Source organism: Dunckerocampus dactyliophorus, chromosome 18 (assembly GCF_027744805.1).
Source record: "Dunckerocampus dactyliophorus isolate RoL2022-P2 chromosome 18, RoL_Ddac_1.1, whole genome shotgun sequence".
NCBI lineage: Eukaryota > Metazoa > Chordata > Actinopteri > Syngnathiformes > Syngnathidae > Dunckerocampus > Dunckerocampus dactyliophorus.
Window position 1 is genome coordinate 32,933 of NC_072836.1, and position 18,953 is coordinate 51,885.

General features: G+C 41.4%; 2 protein-coding genes across 6 annotated transcripts; both read right to left on the minus strand.

Moving 5' to 3' along the window:
- Positions 1–1,243: 1,243 nt before the first annotated feature.
- Positions 1,244–10,655, minus strand: LOC129170945 (uncharacterized protein C7orf57 homolog). 4 transcript variants are annotated; one of them, XM_054759120.1, is made up of 7 exons: positions 7,100–10,655; positions 6,825–6,898; positions 6,490–6,654; positions 5,673–5,763; positions 4,457–4,571; positions 2,024–2,103; positions 1,244–1,585 (listed from the first exon to the last, which is right to left on the minus strand). In XM_054759120.1, exons 1-7 carry the CDS (start codon positions 7,108–7,110, stop codon positions 1,456–1,458), a joined length of 666 nt encoding a protein of 221 aa, XP_054615095.1. In that variant the 5' UTR covers positions 7,111–10,655; the 3' UTR covers positions 1,244–1,455. The 4 variants fall into 4 exon arrangements, 3 of the variants coding, with proteins under 3 accessions (XP_054615095.1, XP_054615096.1, XP_054615094.1); XM_054759121.1 differs by lacking the exon at positions 6,825–6,898 and having other exon boundaries at positions 10,173–10,655; XM_054759119.1 differs by having other exon boundaries at positions 6,825–10,655.
- Positions 10,656–10,797: 142 nt separating this feature from the next.
- slc16a6b (solute carrier family 16 member 6b) lies at positions 10,798–17,514 on the minus strand. Of its 2 annotated transcripts, XM_054759113.1 has the most exons (6): positions 17,315–17,514; positions 14,787–15,020; positions 14,529–14,672; positions 13,776–13,904; positions 12,017–12,916; positions 10,798–11,936 (listed from the first exon to the last, which is right to left on the minus strand). In XM_054759113.1, the coding sequence occupies exons 1-6, from the start codon at positions 17,328–17,330 to the stop codon at positions 11,677–11,679; spliced, it is 1,683 nt and encodes a 560-aa protein (XP_054615088.1). In that variant the 5' UTR covers positions 17,331–17,514; the 3' UTR covers positions 10,798–11,676. The 2 variants fall into 2 exon arrangements, with proteins under 2 accessions (XP_054615088.1, XP_054615089.1); XM_054759114.1 differs by lacking the exons at positions 14,787–15,020; positions 17,315–17,514 and having other exon boundaries at positions 13,776–14,047; positions 14,529–14,673.
- Positions 17,515–18,953: the final 1,439 nt, after the last annotated feature.

Below are 18,953 nucleotides of genomic sequence, written 5' to 3' on the forward strand. Positions count from 1 at the left end.
ATGATGAATTACAGTAATGATGAATACGTCATACTAACACTAAAATCCAAAATAAAAATCGGGTATTACTTTACAATAACTGAATATAATAACCAAACTGACAAATTGTTAGATAAATCATTTTATCTAAGTCACCTAACCTGAGGAAATGCAATTGTTTCCCTCATCCTTAAGGACCTTGTGCATTTCTAAAATAATTTCTACAACTACCTAATCCTGATTAACAAAGAAAATTTAAGTGAAGTACAGTATATTGTGAATTTTCTGACCAAATAAGTGAAATTGGTAATTTGCTGTGGTTGTGTTTGACTATTATAGAACCTGGAAAAGAAAAGCATTTGGAAGAAAAAAGATGTACAACGCAGTGCTGTAGTATGACTAATTTAATAATGTCCCAAACAGCGCTCATCTGCAGTGTTCTAGTTTGAAACACTTAAAAATAACGTCAATTGTAAAAAAGACAAATAGTGACAAAGTGGCTCAAATGACCCCCGTGACGAGTAATAATATTGAACCTAGTTTTCCCGCCTCCCTCTGGAGCTAGGCCTACATGTCTCCCCCCTCCAATGAGCTCACCACTTCAGGGGCCAATGTGGTCAGGTGCATTGTGAGGCAGCCGAAAGCGGGGACTGGTATGATTGTCGGTCTGGTCAGGATGCCTCCCAGACCCCTCCCTGGGGAGGTGTTCAGGGCATGTCCGACCGGCAGGATGCCTCGAGAAACACCCAGGACACGGAGAGACCAACCATGTCCCTCAACTTGCCTGGAAATGCCCTGAGAACCCCCCGGGAGGAGCTGGACGAAGCCAGAGGGAAGACTGGGTTTCTCTGCTTGTGTGGGTCGGTGGCAGAAAAAAAGAAAATAAAGAAATAATTAACTTAATTATGAATAAAGCTTTGTGTACATAAAATAATTATCAATTTAAAGTAACCTTTTTCATTAACGATGCATTCTGAAATGAAAATATTTTTGCATATTTTTTTTACATTCTGCCTTTCTGTTAAACTAAAGCTACCATAAAAATTATGTACTATTCATATTTTTGTCATTTGGTAAACTTACAAAATCAAACTTATTTTTTCTTTCTTTATATATTCTCAATCCCAAGTACCCCCTGGAGTGTGGAGTTCTTGAATCCAAATTTGAGAACCAGTGTTCTATTGTAGAATACACAACTTGCGATATGGGTATCGGTAGTAACTGTACGTAATATCAGATACAATTATTTTGTCTTGGTAGATTTTTGGCTAAATTAATTAGTAGTGGAATCAAAAATCAACACTGTTGACTTCAGTGCTACTGTATTACAATATATTTTCATGGTACCTGCAAGATTAAATAAAAAGGACTCATTTTCAACAAAGTAGTGGTAGTACTAGTCATTTTCCTGAACTTGTCAGGGTTTCATGTTCTTTTATTATCATTGGTTTTGATATAGCATATGAAATAAATGATTCACAGTGACCCGGACAATTCCTCAGTTCCACTTGACTCAATATCGCCTGTTGATGGTTTGTCGTCTTCTGCGTAACCAAAACTCAACAGCTTTGACATGTTGACTGGAGAGGTTTTCATGGTAGAATTTCTGCGGGAAACATTTCTTACATCAGCTAGCACAGCTTATGACTTTTACAGAAAGACTACCTTAACAATATACTGTATAGTCATATTCATTTTCTATGGCGCTTATAATCAGGGCAACTTGTGCGCTGGAGCCTACCCCAGCTAAATTTGCACACCCCGGACAGCAGTCAATGACAGGGCACATACATATGTATAAACACACAAGCAACTATATTTACACTATGCAGCACTATGCAGGCAATTTTTTTTGCCAGACAAGCAAGGGTTATCAATAATAATCATTCTGATAATGTATGTGTGCTACAATAAGGATTGATTTCAGTAAAGTTTATTCTGACAATTTTATGTGGAACAAAGTCACTGACTACAATACTTCCCGTTACAATATTATACGTAATACGATATATACACAATTGCAATTTCCAGTACAAAAACTTACGTTCTCCTGAATTTGATGGCATCCTTATTTAGAGCAGACGTCTGCCATTGGACCAACTCTTTGTCAGGAACCTTCTTTTTCTGCACAACACAAAGTCACAATGTCCAATTGTTCACATGAGGACTATTTGTCCAGTTCTTTCTATAAAGTGAACAGCTTTGTTATGTAAGCATATAGTTGTAAGCTTGTAGTTCCATTCACAAAACTCATTTTATTCATCCATCCATCCATTTTCTATACCGCTTCTTCCTCATTAGGGTCACGGGGGCATGCTGGAGCCTATCCCAGCTGACTTCGGGCGACAGGCGGGGTATGCCCTAGACTGGTCGCCAGCCAATCGCAGGGCACATATAGACAAACAACCATTCACACTCACAGTCATACCTATGGACAATTTAGAGTCGCCAATTAACCTCACCTGCATGTTTTTGGGAATGTGGGAGGAAGCCGGAGTGCCCGGAGAAAGCCCCCACACACACAGAGAACATGCAAACTCCATACAGAAATGCCAGGGGAGAATCGAACCCAGGTCTTCCCGATCTGCTGTTCCTGTATTGGCCAACGTGCTAACCACTAGACCACCGTGTGGCCCTCATTTTATTCTATAAATTCAATTATACAGGGTGGGCCACAAGTTTCCATACATAGGAAAATGTATGTTTATTTTTTTATGTTTCAGGCCATGGTGTATAAATCATCTCAAGGAACGTATCACCAATGACATTACAAGCACAACTTCAACTGTGCATTCAAGTTCATCAACAGTGGAAAAACGTAATGTGTTTGTCAAACTGTGGTAATCATACATAGCACATATCAATAAAAACGGTTGTCCAACATGAATGATTATTTTTCCTATGTATCAAAACTTATGGCCCATCCTGTAGTAGCGCGTATAGATTGCAACTAAACAAAAACAAAAACACGACTTTCATTCCCACATTAGTTTCCTGTCTTTCATTTTGTATTGATTTATCATTGTTCTTTGTTTTCTCCCAGATTATGTTACTTTCAGTTACGGGCGGAACAATAGCTTTGAAGCTGGAAGCTGATCATTCTTCATATGCAGTTGGTGAGAGTTGTGTTATTCCTGTCTGCCTCCAATGCTTTTACTTTTTTTGTCCCTGCCTGCCTTCCTGTTCCACCTCAGCTGCTCCTTTAGCCTAACTTTGTTGTATTCCTGTCATTACTTCTTTCCACAGCACCTTTTTCTTGTTTTGCTTTTAGTCAGTCTCATCATCGCATTCATTTTGTTTGTACTTTGTGCTTGTGATGTCTTGTTCCGCATGACAAGTTTTGTCGTCTGTTATTTCTGTTTTCACCTTTATTTCCTTTTATGCACTCATTTTGTTCCGCTGTTTGTCCTATTCACGCCTGTGCACACCTTAAAGTCCATGATTAGTCCTGCTCTTAAATTGCACATGACACCAAAAAAAGTTTGAAAAATTACAGTATTCACTTGAAACATTTGTTATACACACCCCCTCCAGCAAGACGCCATTTTGATTGAGATGTCACTACCAGACAACGTTCCGGGAACTAGCTTCAAACACATGCAACCATGAACTCACAGCAGAGCCAACAAAGTGACATATTCACAACAACACTCACATTCACGGTAGTGTTGTGATATCTATCATTCAACACACACACAAAAATGGCCACAAGTATGTCAGTGTGGCACAGACACCACATAATGATAGACCAGTTAGCCCTGAAATTAAACCTATACTACTCTAAGATTCAAAAAATCTTCCATAAAATGGAAATCTAGTAAAAAAAAAATGGATTTACTTACTGAAACTGACAGATGGACTGCAAGGTAAGACTAGAAAGATGAGTGACCGCAAGCAATTCAGGTCTAGAACACTTATGGGTGACACTGGCAACCAGATGCAAACAAGCACAGCCATGAACGCGCACACCAAGAAAGTGACATTCACAACAATAACTGTCTGTTTCACTGGCATTGATAGCTACAACAGACAACATTATCCACATAGCTAGCACGTCAGTTAGGAATTAGCTCTGCATTAGCCACCATGAGATGTGAAAAAATGAGCACATCCTTTGGTCTAACTCTTCTACTCCTGGAAAGGAGTAAAAGGAAAAGGGCACAATTTTGTCAGAAAAATTGTGTTGCCTGTGCTATTATTTTCTTTTGACAAATACAACAGATGGTGCCACTGTTAAAACACCACAACATTTGAATGTACATTAGTTTAGGGAAGAGTAATGAAGTGATGGACAATTCTGGGTATCGGTAAGAAAGCATCTTTAGTTGACACCTTCAGTAGACTGACAAGAGCGAGATTGGTGAAGAAAACATGCAAAACATCTTTGCAGAAACAGAAAAATGTTACAACACCCTCCTCAATTTTTCACATGACTTTTGATCATTTCTCTGTGTTTTTTTTCTCTGTATATATTTACCTTGTCTTTGCTACCATCATCTCGCTCCCATGCTGACATGTTGTCTGTCCAAAAAGGAGGTTGTGGCCTTTGTGAAGAAGATTCCTGGCTTTTCCTTTCTTTGGTGCAAATGACACTGATGTAAAAGCGCAAGACAAGAATAGCACATGTAAACATAAGACAAGAAACAGTCAAACATAATAAGAATAATGCATCCATCCCTCCATCCATTTTTTCCCGCTTATCCGGGTCGCAGGCGCAGAATTCTCAGTATGGAAGCCAGACTTCCTGGTCCCAGGTCACCTCTTCCAGTTATACTGTGGGGACACCGAGGTGTTCCCACGCCAGCTGCGAAACATAATCGCTCTCAACAGTCCGTGGGGCATCTTCTCAGCTGGGCATACCCAAAACACCACACCATGGAGGCGTCCTGGAGGCATCCGGACCACATGCCAGAGACAATTAACCTGGCCCCTCTGTTTGACTTGTACCCTCTCTCCAGCACTATGGAGTAGTGATCCCTCTGTAGTTGGAACACACTCTGCCGTCACCCTTCTTAAAATGGGGGACCATCACCTCGATCCGCCAGTCCGGAGGTGCTGTTCCCAACTTCCACACAGTGTTGAGTTGTGTCAACCAAGACAGTCCCACAACATAATAAGGAATTCATTGCAAAACTCCTCCACCCATGGGGCTTTGCCGTTGAAGAGTTTCCTGACTACCTCAGCTAACCCAGCCACGTTGATGAACAGTCCTCAGTGCTCACAAAGACTCCTTCAGCTTGAGCTGAAGGCATAGGAAAGTAACCCTCTCGTTCACTAGGGATGACTCCAACACATCGGCACAAAGCCATTTATATTAAGCTATTATATACAAGCTATTAATAATCCCACACCAGCCTGCCACCTCTCACCTGTAGCAATTCCATAATAGAACAAGGTCCAGTCCCTCTAGAGGAGTTTCGTTCCAGAGCCCAAACTATGGCATGAGGTGAGTATGACTGTCTAGTCAGAATGTCTCAATCTCCCGCACAAACACGAGCTTCTTCCCTAACAGGAAGGTGACATTCAAAGTCCCAAGAACCAAATTTGACAGAAGACCAGGTTGTCGAGGTGCCTGCCCTCGACAGCCACCGAACACTCTCCACATCGGATCCTTATGTTTAGGCCCGCAGGTGGTGTGTCTACCACAATATACAATGTAAATATCACATGTAAACGTAAGTATTTCCATGCACCTGAGGTTGCCATGAGCTTCTACTGGAGTGTCCAGCAGCATGTCTGCAGATAATGACTTGTTCTTAGTTGTGTCATCAAAGTACAGAAGTCCTGCGGATGAACAAAACATACTAACAGTAATTTTCAGTTAGAGTAATAATAGAATGTTACTCTGATTATATACTATTACTCTTATTGCTGCAAACGCTATATTAATTTACTGTTGTTAGTGGATATAATAATTCATATTCATTCCTTTTCTATACTGCTTGTCTACATGGTGTGCTGGAGCCTATCCCAGCTGACCTTGGCGAGAGGCGGGATACACCCTGGCCTGATTGCAAGCCAATGAACATTTTAGAGTCTCCAATTAACCTAACATGCATGTTTTTGGAGTGTGGGAGGAAACCAGAGTAGTCGGAGTAAACCTACGCCCGCACAGGTAGAACATGCAAACTCCACAGAGATGTCCAAACGCAGATACAAACCAGATCTTCCAAATCTCCTTTCTGTGTGGACAACATGCTAACCACGGGGCCACCCTGCGACCCTACATTAAAAATACCATAAAAGAATATCGTAATATCTTGTAAGCACAGTCTTAACGCTATAATATCTATAGCAGATATTATAATAGAATATAAATAATAGTTATAGTTATGGTAATATCCAGTAACAGTAAATATAGTCTATTGATATAGTAATATCAGCAATAAAAGTAATCGTGTTTTGTAGTCACTGAATTAATAGCCAGTAATTTTAATAGCGCCACAATCGATCAATTTAATAATATCCAGTCATTTTAGTAATAGAATGAACATAGCTTGTGTAAAATACCTTTGCGGCCTCCTTGTTTTGCCAATTTAATGTATTCAGAATCGCTGTCAAGGACTCCTACTCTTTTCCCTATGCTCTTCTCTGGACCAACTGCACTGACAACAGGGGAAAGTCCTGGGATTTGGGATATCTGGCCTTTAATTCCATGGTATGCTTTTTTTGCACCTGGGACATTAAAACACACCCACACACGTGTACAAAGTTAAGAAGTAAATAAACCGCTTCCTGAGAAATTCACCATTGAGAGCAACCTAACAGCTTTCCCCACTGGGCTGCAACAAGGTAAAAGGTTCCTGAAGCCAACACACGCACTATTACATCATATTATTACAAACCAAGCTCTTGTAAACTCTTCGACTTGCCAGACTTGGTCGTTTGAAGGTCGTTACTCGTTAGATCTTTGGGATTTCTAGTAGAGATGGAAAGAAAAGCGAGCATAGGTATTAACTTCTCCGACGTTAGCTAACATCTCATAAAGCGTCACTTTCGGTCATGACGTTCAATGTTTCTTGCCAAAACAGAAAATCAAGCATTTGTGTCTCTGAAATGTGAAATGAGCATAATTTCACCCATAACAACTCATGCGCTAAATTAAAGACATATTTCTTACTTGGAGTTCATTTTGGGCGGAGAGAAATTATTTCGTTCTGATGACTGTGTTGGCTTCCCGTTGCCTTGGAAACGCCTTCAGCGGCTCAGTCTTGTCAGCATGGACTCAAAGTAAAAGGTTTGTAAAAACATCAAATTGATATGCTTGTAAAAGACTGAAATTTTTGGAGGGGGCTCAAATGAATGTTTGCGTTGCTTGCTTCATGGCGCTACAGCAGATTGTTGAACGATCGTTGACTTTAATTGTTTCTCATACACAGCACACAAATAACAACCAAAGCAAACATAAAAGATTTGTCCTTATGTTCACTGCTTTTATTCGCACGGCGTATCCACACGCGTCGTCACGTGTACGCGCATACGTGCATGAGGCACAGCTACGTAATTTGTATCCTATTTGTTAATTTAGGAGGTATAATTCTGCGAAGCGAGTTTAGTGGGTTAGCGAGGTGTGTTGACGGAAATCCGGGCTTGCTGTTCAGCGAAGGTAGCTCTCTTTTAAAGTGGGTACATTAACTTAGACTAAAGTCAAAGTCCAGATTTTGAGCTTAAATCGGCTATGAAAGCGCATATTCGGAGATGGCGTCACCATTTGAGAACCGGGTGGACTTAATTGGGAACAAGAATAATTCGGCCAGCACTACGACGGGATCGAGTGACTATATAGCCATATATAACATTCCCTGATTAAATTCTCTATAAGAGACATATATTTTAAGACGAAGGAATATGCTAAATTAGCTTTTGAGCCGATCAGCACCAGGCATAAAATGAAATAATAATTAGGCCAATGTTTGTAGATGTCACAGCAGTCCTTGCGTTAGTACTCATCCCGTTAGCCTTCCTTATATTACAATATTTGCTGACGGAATAAGCGCTCTGGGGCATCAATCAACTGCAACAAAGCATTTATTGATTGGTTTAATTTTTATTTCGAACATGCATATGTCTGAAAAGAAGTAGGAAGAAGCAGAGCTTATTTAATCCTATCCCCTTTTTGTAGCACATCAATTGCTAATACATACATGTGTCTACATACACATACACACACACACATACACATATATATACACTTACATCTGCACCTACACAAGTACGCACATATATACATATACAGTATACACATATACAGTATACAGGTACACAAATGCTAAAAAAAAAAAAAAAATCTCCTTTTCCTTTCGTTTTCCCTATCTGTTTATCCTGTCCTTCCTCTCCTGTTGATATCCACATCATCTTTGGTTTTGCACTGCTAGTGACACTGAGTTTGTATACAAGAGTTCCTTTTATTAACTATGTCAAGGTTATTGCAATTATGCTTATTGTCATAGTAATATGATCTTTAATATGTTCCCAGATCGCTGATATCTTGGACAACAAGCACTCTTGCAACTCCTGGACCTCCTTTTAGTTTGATGTAGATTTTCCTGTTAGTGCTCCAAGTGTTTTGAATCTTTCCTTGCTTCCTCAGGTCTCGTGCTTTTTTGGCGATGTCAGAATTGCATTTTGTCAGATGCTCATTCATGTAGACGTTGGTGCCTCTTAGCTTCTTTCCCTGTTTCAGCAGTGCAGTTTTGGATTCCCTGTTGGTGAACTTAATGATGACAGGTGTGGTGTTGTTTCTGCCATGGAGTGGGACGCAAGTGTCAATACTGTTGACATCGACATCCACCTCCTTCGAGTGTAGAAAGTTAGCAATCTGTTGCTTTATTGAAGGAACATCTCTTGACTTGGGTGTGATTTGGAGCCCTGTGAGGACTACATCGTTCATTCGTGCCATCTGATCCATCTCGTCAATGAAGTTTTTAATTTCCTCCTTGATATTCTCCTTTGCTTCTTTCTCTTCCTCAAGGGTGGTGCGAAAGTCAGCATTGTCCTTCAATAGTACCTTGATATCATCCTGTAGAATGTTGATAGCATTGCATAGTGCTCTATTTTCTTCCCTGGGGTCTTTAGCATCCTTAAGATCAGTACGTGAGGCGGCTTCCATATGGTTTATAGCCTCCTTGAGAGCAGTGCGCAAGGCAGCGTTATCTTCCAATAATGCCCTGATATCATCCTGCAGAACCCTAGCATCCTTGCAAAATGCTGTATTTTCTTTACGGTTTATCGCTTCCTGAAGAGCAGAGCGCAAGGCAGCATTGTCATTCAGCAGTACCTTAATGTCGTCCTGCCGAGCCTTGGTATCTTCCAAAGGGTATTTAACCTCCTTAAGAGCAGCGCTCAGGTCTGCAGTTTCATCTTGCAACTTCTTGACTTCTTTTCTTAGTTTTTTGATATACTTGTTCAGTGCTCTATTTTCTTCAGACTGTATCTCTACAGTTGAATGCAGCTTCTCAATTGCTCGCATTATTTGTGGTAGAGTGATCTTGCTACTCTCGAAGCTTCTATCAAAGGTTTCTTTGCAGCTCTTGAAAGCATTTTGCAACTCTTGGTATCTTGGACTAACTAGGTATTCTGCCAATGTTTTTATTTCCATGTCCACTTTGAATTCAGAGCCAGAATCATTTTCCTCTGCAAGTTCAGAGCCAGAATAATTTTCCTTTGTGTTTGACATTGTTGCTAAGCAACCTCTTTGAACTTCAGCAGTTAGCTAGTTAGCTAGACTTGCTAGCAGTATCGATACTTGTATCTGTACCTCTCGACTATCCAAGTTAAAGTTGGGGGATTCAGCAAGCAGCACTGATCTTGTGTTCATGAAGTGTCGTCAGGAAAGCACCAAAATAGTTAAAATTTCCACTTTCATCAACAGAGCTCCTGCCATACACGTCCTTCCCCGTCAAGAAAAAAACAAAAGGAAACCCTTGTCAAAAAGAAATCGCCCAAAAAACACGTCAACACTGCCACCTAGTGGTCATCAAGAGGTACAGCATCCCGCCGTAAAATAAGACGTTTCAAAGATGAAAAAAAGACAGTTGTTGCTCCAATTTTTTTTTTATGGCTAGGGGTTAAAATGTCAAAGTTGATAGAAAAAACTAGTAGCGTACAGTTAGTGTAATAAATAAGTGTTACACAATGTTTATCAATGAAGATTAGTAGGGTATAGTTCGTATAATAAATCTGTGTTAACTTACGCATTACATGCTCAGCATTATTTGGCCAGCGGTCCTCCCTCGCTCTATTGGCAGCAACAGTGTTCTTTTGGAATAACGCTCCATTATAAGGACTTGCTCTTATTGTGTAAAATACACTCGCTGGGATCGCATTGCTTTTGAGCGAAAGAAGAATATGACATCAAACGCCCCCTTTTATGTGAACAAGCACTGAACACAAACTCGAGAACCAGACTTAACAAAGTTGCTAACCACCGTTGCAGTACCGTTTAATTCTGTTTGGGGAACTTAACTTTTGTCGAGCTGCATCTTGAGCACAAAGCCTGGGTTGGTTGAGCCACTTTCGCAGAATACGCCCCCAAGTCATCAATTCAGTGCAGTGACCCCTTAATGATAATAATAAAAACAACAACAATAGGATAGTGGCATATGTTCTGACGTAATTATTTTTGCTTCTAAATATCGGACAGTTGGTTCGGGTTCAGCAGGAGACATGAAAAAAAAAACGGGTTTGCAGGTTAGCTTCACAAAACAAGTTATTCCCAGTTTGACTCCTCTTTCTGGAATGGAAAACCCACAGTTTCCCAAACCGGAAGGTAAGCTGTTCATAGGCTGACAGGTTTATAAAAATACACCATCCACAAAGTTCTGTATTTGTGCCAAATTTAATTGAAAAAAAAAGCACAATCAAATCAATACGCCACTTAGGAATGTTTGAAAACTGTCATGAAAAAGAAATGTTGAATAAAAAGTTGAAATAAAGGTAAACAGTGACTATGGGGTGGGGGGTTTCAAGTTGAGTATTTAAGAACCAACTACAGACTCTTGCTTCACACTTTGTCACAGAATAGCTATCTAGATCCATATCACATCTCTAGTTAAAACATGGCATTCCATGACTGTAAACCTTCATGTTTATCAATTGCAGAGTGCTCCTTTCAACTGAATGCTATTGATCCAAATACCAAGATTAAGGAGAGAAAAGCCATGTTTTTTTGTAACATAATCAAGTTTTTAAGGCTTGTACAAAATGTTGCAAAGTGTCCCTGCCTTCAGGATCATGTGACACAAGCCAAGACTAGAACTGGTGGTAAACTTTACATTTAATAGAGTAGATTGGCTTTGTGCATAGATAGGCTAGATATTTTCTCATTGCATTATATGCATGGAGCTCTCTCAAATCCTCTGCAAGCCATTCCTCTTCTGAACATTTAAGGCTGGCTTGTCACTGACATGTAGCAGTGATGTTGCAGCTAGCACAGCTTCAAACACATCTTTCCTGAGATGGTCCTGCTGGAATACCAATCATTTCTTGCTTGGTGAAATTAAGATGATGTGGAGGTGTATCAGGATAGGGCCAAGATGTTCTCAGCATGGCTGTCTTTGGTCTCCATGAGGAGGAACTTCAAGCTTATCAGCATGAGACCTGAGATAGGAACGTAGCAGCAGTGTGTTGGTGCTCTTGCAGGGTGTTGGGGTTGCAATTGCTCTGTGGACAATCTTCTGGGGTGGTGTTAGGTTTGGCTCATATTTCACAAGTGCTGTCTGGATTCAAAGCCTGCCTAATGGGGCTGTCCTCCACTGCCATGTCCACCTCCAAAAAGTCAGGCTGGTCAATGTCCTGGGCCCTGATCTCCTGTTCCTGCACAACCCCACCTTTCTGTCTTTGGCACATGCCAGACTTGGCAGGACCTACTAGAGCAAGGAAGATTGCACCGAGACCCATCCCGACAGCACAGGAGTAGAAGGCAGCACCGTAGTTATCTGTGATGTCTACCAGCACACCTGACGAGAAAAGCCAACATTTTAACATTCCAATGCTGCCGAAGCTCAGTAAAAGTGAAATATTCAAGAAAAAGTTATACCTCCTAGCGGCGGTCCGGCAAGCCCAGCGATGCTCTGAATAAAGATATATACTCCCACAGATGATGCCATTTTTTGGATGCCCACCACATCCTCCTCTGCCAGCATGGGAATGTGTGTGGAGCACACCGTGCCCAGGAAGTAACCATAGAGGGCAGAGCAAACCACCAGGCCCCAGAAGTCCCATACAACTGTGAAAGCCACCAGTACCAGGCACAAAAAAACAACACACCACAACAACACCAGTATCTTTCTGCAGCTGACTTTGTTCAGGACCACCCCGATGGACAGACGACCAAAGATCTCTGCCACCGCCATCACAGAGAGCATGTAAGAAGCCATGCTGGGCTCCACACCATGGCTTTTACTCAGCTGGATAATGTAGAGCTGTGGGGCAAAAAAGCCCAGTGTGGCGAACAAGCCAAAGAGGGAATAGCAGATGAAGGCACCATCTTTCAGGACAGAGAAGTCCAGAAGTTTCGCTATGGTGGGTCCAGGAGGATCGGCCACGTGTTCTGGCTTGGCCTCAGCTTTGAGTGGAGAGACGGGTGTGACAAATGACGACTCCTGGCCCTCTTTATCTTGCATCTCCCATTCTGCCTTGATTTCGGCGCCTGCAATCCTCAAGTCCACATTTGAGGCAGAGAGGGACGTGACGCCAGAGTCCTCTGAGCCTCGGGACACTCCTGAACTGATGGAGGTCCTGGTTTGTTCGTTGTCCAGCTCATACACAGCGTGCAATTCTTTCAAAGAGAGTGACTCTTCCAGTTGACTGCCTTCTTTTACGGGCTTGATGATGATTGGACGGAGAACAAGGCCACAGAAAATAACAGATGCCTGAAAAATCCCAAGGACAACGAGACAGTAGCGCCAGCCAATGTGCTCCTTCAGCAGGGTGAAGGCTGCGGACAAGAGGACAAGGCTACTTCAATGACTTCTATACTCTAAACATTGTTTGGGATGGGTTAGTTCGTAGCAGGTATATAGTACTAAAGTATTACATCTGTGGAAATGATATTAAAGTAAATAGTGAATGTTGTTGACCTTGTGTCTATTTGAATGTAAAAAATATCATTGTCTCAATGTCACCTGACAGGACAACAATTAATCTTGTTTCAAAGAATGTAGCATCTGGTAGACACCACTTGATCAATATATGTATCTGGGAGTGTAGTTACTGCAAGTAATGTAGTTACTAGATACTTTCTCTATAAAGTCACAGAATTAGTAACAGTCTGACTCCTTCATAAAATGTACTGTATATATTAGATTGAATGCAAAGTAATAATTAGGTTAATTTAGTGAAAAAAAGTAAGATTCGGTTTTGTAGTGAAGTGGAGAGATGTTTGATGAGGTTAGAGTTATTCTCAATGGACAAACACTTTGCTGTGGTACATAAGAATATTAAGTTTTCCATCAGTGGCATTGAAGTGGACTTGCATCCTGAAAAACACTAAACTCCAGCTGGCCATTGTTGCAAATGAGTTGAGTCTTTTAAAACGACTTTTTGAGAGCCACTTCCGAGTTGCATATAACAACGGTTGCTTTTTATCTTATATTCTTACATTTGAATCTGAATGTTCATCCTTCTCTAAAAAACACCTGTACATTTTCTCTACAGTACAACACAATGGCTGTTAGCTGTCAGCACATAATACTGTATTTCACGCTGGTAACGGCATTGTAACATTTGAAATAGTAATTATATTACCAGTTACAGGAAAACAATAATGGTGTTAGTAACGCTGTCTGAACATTCACCTGGAGCAAATGCAAACACAGCAAAAGATTCCCCTGAGGATGCAACAGAGGTGACGAGGGCTCGCCGCCTGGAGAAGTACTGGGCCAGAATTGTTAGGGTGGGGAGGAAGGTGAGGCAGTAGCCTAGGCCTGTAAACAAAGAGGAGACAAGAAAAAGGGGGCATGACAGCCACTGGCCCGCATGGTAGGAACACTGCATGGCTAGGTTGAAAGATCAAGATGTCACTCCTGTCAGAGCTGGCAGGTCGCTTGGTCGAGCTTTGCTACAGCAGCTGCAAGACAAAGGCATGTAAAGACAAAAAAAGAGACGGGGAGAGAAGAGAAGGATGGTGGAGTTAGCTGGGCTCGCTTCAAAAGGCAGACATGGCAGTCAGGGTGGGAGAGCTAGCAGTGCTTTCTGTCCAAGAAAAAAAAACAGTTATCACCAATTCAATCTTTAACTTTGATCCAGCCTGACTTCTTCCTCTGCTACTTCTTTCCATCAACCCAGAGGTGAAAAACATTCTTTTCATCACAATGTACAACAGCAGTTCTGACCGCCCGTGCTAGACTGTGAATTACGGCATGATTGAAAGTTCTAGAACAAAGACTTGGCTGCTGACACTGCTAGAAGTCCCTTTGTTTGAAAATAAAAAAGGTGTCAGACAAGACGTGTCTGCAACAATGCATACAGTCGTAATGTGAAGACCACGCAGCACAACAGACGACACAGAGCTGCATGGACAGATGACTTATGTGCTTCTTATCAATTACCTGAGACAATGCCAATGGTGATGTACATCTCCTTGATGGAATTGCTGAAGGCAGAGCTGATGGTTCCCAGACTTATGAGGAAGCCCCCCATCATTACAACAGGACGATGGCCAAAGCGGTTGCTGAACATGGTGGACAGGGGGGCTGTGGGTCAGAAACAGCATGATGATGCTAATAATGACCCGGGTGGGTTCTGTGCTTGTGTTATTTGTCTGTGCTGAAGCAAGAAAGCCCTGATGAGCTCATGCAATGACTCACCAGTAAAGGTGAAGATGAAGACACAGATGGAGATGACCCATGACACCCGGCTGTTACTCTCCCCAAATTCTTCCATCAAATCATGTAGAAACACGCCAAGGCTCTTGAGGGTCCCATAAGTGCAAATCTCCACCAGAAAGAAGGCGACAGCTACAGCCCAGCCCCAGCCACCATCGGGCACCGCTGGGTAAACGTTTGGACCCAGGAAACCCCAGGAATTGGGCCCCCTCATGGCTGCAAGGAGAACAGAAATGTTGCCATCCTACTTGTACTTTGAATGTCATCATGACACATGTGATCGAAAGACAAGGAAAAGCCGTACTCCAGCACTCACACAGTAGCTCTCAAACCTCTAAATGTTGTCTTAGATAAGTAGTAGACTGGCTGAGTGCTTTTTACAGATTTCATCGGCGTTTCAAATGGAGGCTTCGCTCGGCACATCAGCTTCCTTTCTGCCCTGGCTGTGTTTCATTTCAATAATTTTCTCATTTGTCAACATAGTCGTTGGAATATGAAATATGTATGGTGAATGAAATGCACTGTTCCAATGATCTGCCCCGATGGTCTAATCCCAGTCTTAAACTAGGATGCACACTAAATGCTCTTACTGTTTATGGCTGCAAAAAGGTACAAGAAAAAGTGAATGATACATTTATTAAAATAAAGTTACATTTATTAATAAAGTTATTTATCAATGTTCAATCAGAAATGACAAGAAGCCAAACCAGGGTTTAGTTTTTTTTACATGAGACAACATTTGGCGGGGGGGGGCATTAATGGTTGACACTGACACTCACTTACAAATCGTGCAAACACACACATACACGTCCGCATTGCACAGGCATACACAGTCTGAGTCAAGCTGTTAGCAGTCAAGGCTAACAACTTGCACTTGCATTTCTACCTGCACACACTGGGATGACAACAAAAAAAGACAAAAGAAGTAAAACTCGAGACATTAATACCATTAATAACTTTGTTCATCATTAGCTGACAACATTTGAGCCTCGTGTGCTTTTTGTTATCGATTGCTGCTTGATTGTGTCACTTTTTGCTGCGTGTGTAAAATGTGTTTTGGACAATACCCATGTACTTTTGGACATATCACATTGTACCACCAAAAGGGCTTGTTAGTGTTTAGCAATTCAGTTTATTTTCTGGAATTATTCAAGGTTCTGATGATGTCATTTTGTATTTGAGATGTCGAAGTAAGATTCCACATTTAGGAATTACAGCATGTAACTGCAGAGAGAGCAATTGAACAAATACAGTATCTGTTAATGTGCTTGAAGACATAAGGTCAAACGCCTTGCACTTTAGTCTACGTACTTGAATTTACACTGTATCCTTTTTCAAAATAATGTTTACGTTGAAGGGAATTAACCGTCTAACCTTGTATGTTTGAAATAAACTAACTGAAGGTCGAACCAGCAACTTTCTTGTTGCCGGAAGGCCCGGGTCTTCTTGCACCTAGATAGCTAGTCTTGGTCCCCGCGTGATCTACGCCACAAGAACAATGCGGCATGGTTTTCCTGAAGCTATGCGGCTTGTGAGTGATGATGTAACATCTGCAGACAGCGTCACAGAACGCAACCATGCAGGTGAATAATTAATGTTTACTACGGTACTTTGGCTTCAGCAGTGAAAGTAATTGCTGCTTTACGTAAGAAATACATCATCTATACCACTAACACAATGCCAATGATATCAGCTGTGACTACAGAAGTCCAATTTAATTATTGGCTTCGTACCATTATATGTTGAACATCTGACCACCGACACAGTTCCAAAAAGTTAGTTGATAAAATATAAAGACTGACTTGACACAAGTGGTCAAAGTGAGCTTCATTGTTTGGAGTGATGAATGCAGACGGCTCTCATCATGTTCAACTCATAGAAAAGTCACTTGAAGTGTGTGGTGAAAGGCTGGAACCTCATTGGGAGCGTCTGCTACAATTCATTGGATATTTAGCATGTTACATGTTCTATTTATGTCTTTTCCAAAAGCAAGTGTGTGTGCTACAGATATCCGCAGTGCAGAGGATGCCAGGGTTCCTGAGACATGAAGGCAGGCAACAAACAAGGTGCTACACTTTAACAATTCAAGTCCTTGCTGTTTGCACACACAAAAAAAGCAGACATGCACATTATCAATGTATGACTGCTGTTGTTCAGCGTTAACAAAAGGACTGCTGGTGAAACATACTATTTTGAAAAATGCTGCTGGAATAGACACTATTTTTAAAAGACTGTTGGTGGAATATATGCTATTATATATACTATTTTTAAAAGACTTTCTATTTTTAAAAGATGCTTCTGGAATAGATTCTATTTTTAAAAGACTGCTGGTGGAATATACACTATTATATATCCTATTTTTAAAAGACTTAAAGACTGCTAGTGGAATATATACTATTTTTAAACGAGTATTTTTAAAAAGACTCCTGGTGGAACACTATTTAAAATAGAGTTTGCTTCGTAAATGAGCTATGATGACGCAGCATATATTCGACATGGACGTAGCTTACCTTTAAAACATGTCATTCCAACAACGTGGCTAAGAAATGCACATTTGATGAGAGTCCGTGGATCTTTGCTGGTATGAGAAACGCTCCAAATGCGGCGGCAGCATCTTAGTATCTTAAACCATCGCTACTACCCGGCCTGTTCTGGCAGCTACATACCGGCTCCAGCCGGTATTCAAACGAGGCCGCGCAAATCTCTCTGTCATGAACGCGCATCGCTTCCGCGTGCAGCTCAGTCAGAGCAACACAGCGCGTGCTACGTGCAAACTGTGACACCATCACGTCATATGTACTCCATCGAATATACGCCTTCTATACAGTATGTACGACAGTGGCAGTGCTGAATAAAACATTAACTTCATTTTATTCCTGTGGCGTATATTGGCCCTATAGTTCTATAGACTATAGTACTAGGGCTATATATAGCTTCTTGCTTTGCAGCTGGTGTGTGTTAAAAGCAAAAGAGAAGGTCTTCAAGGAGCTTCCCACGGTACTGTACCCCGAGCAATGGCGGCGGACACAAAAGGTCACGACTGCTATTGGCTTTCCGATGTAGGAAAAAAACATTTTTTTCCTACATTGTACTTCATCAATATCAGAGCGGAAATTGTGTGAGCATTTTGCAAACAGCACATCAACAAAGACTTCAATCATCATTTTACAGGATTCAATTAGTTAATACAATGCCGCCACACACACGCTTGAAGCAAATAAGTTTATCTTGGTCTCATCAGACCACAGGACCACCCGTTCAACATACGTCTATTTTACAAATACAACCTCAGGATGTGGCACTGAGCATGTGCGCTCACCCTCTTTGCTGGAGCATGGCAAGATCTGTTCCTAGTGGAAGCTGTCATATTAAAAGTGCTGTACGGTCTTGGCCACCGTGCTGCAGCTCACTGTTAAGGTGTTGACAATCTTCTTGTAGCCTAGAACATCTTTATGTAGAGTAACAAGTATTTTTTTTATTTTTTTCCTCAGAGATTTGTGCCATTTGGAACTTCCACTGACCAGTATGCGAGTGATAACACCAAACACACCTGCTCCCAATTCAAACGTCTTAGTCACGTGACCCTAGAGAGGAAAAGGCTAATTGGGTCCAATTTGTACAGTTTAACTTTGGGGTGTACTCACTTTTATTGCCATAAATTAACGGTTGTGTTGACTTATTTTGAGGGGACAGTAATTTTACAGTTATCCAAGCTGTACACGGACTACTTTAAATGGTATCAAAGTGTAATTTCCCCAGTGTTGTCCCATGAAAAGATAATATTTGCGCAAATGTGAGGGGTTTACTCACAGAGAAAATAAAAACATAAGTGCACGAAGGCCTCTATTTGTTATGTCATACCTGTCACGCTTTGCTTGTCGCTCTGCTGCCGCCTGTCTGCCATTTGTCCGCAGTGCACCTCAGCCGGCGTGGGCGGAGAAGCCGGAGCGCACCTGCGGGCAATCAGCAATCTGGACTCCTCTTAAGCAAGGCAGCAGCATCTGTTCAGTGCCAGATTGTACTTCCTGACCTCCTGTTCCTTGCTCCCGCTCAGTCCGGTTCCATCACTCCTGACAATACCTTGATCTCTATTTCTTGTCTAAATGAGGTTAGTATTAACATATTAACATATAGTTGCACTTGCATGTA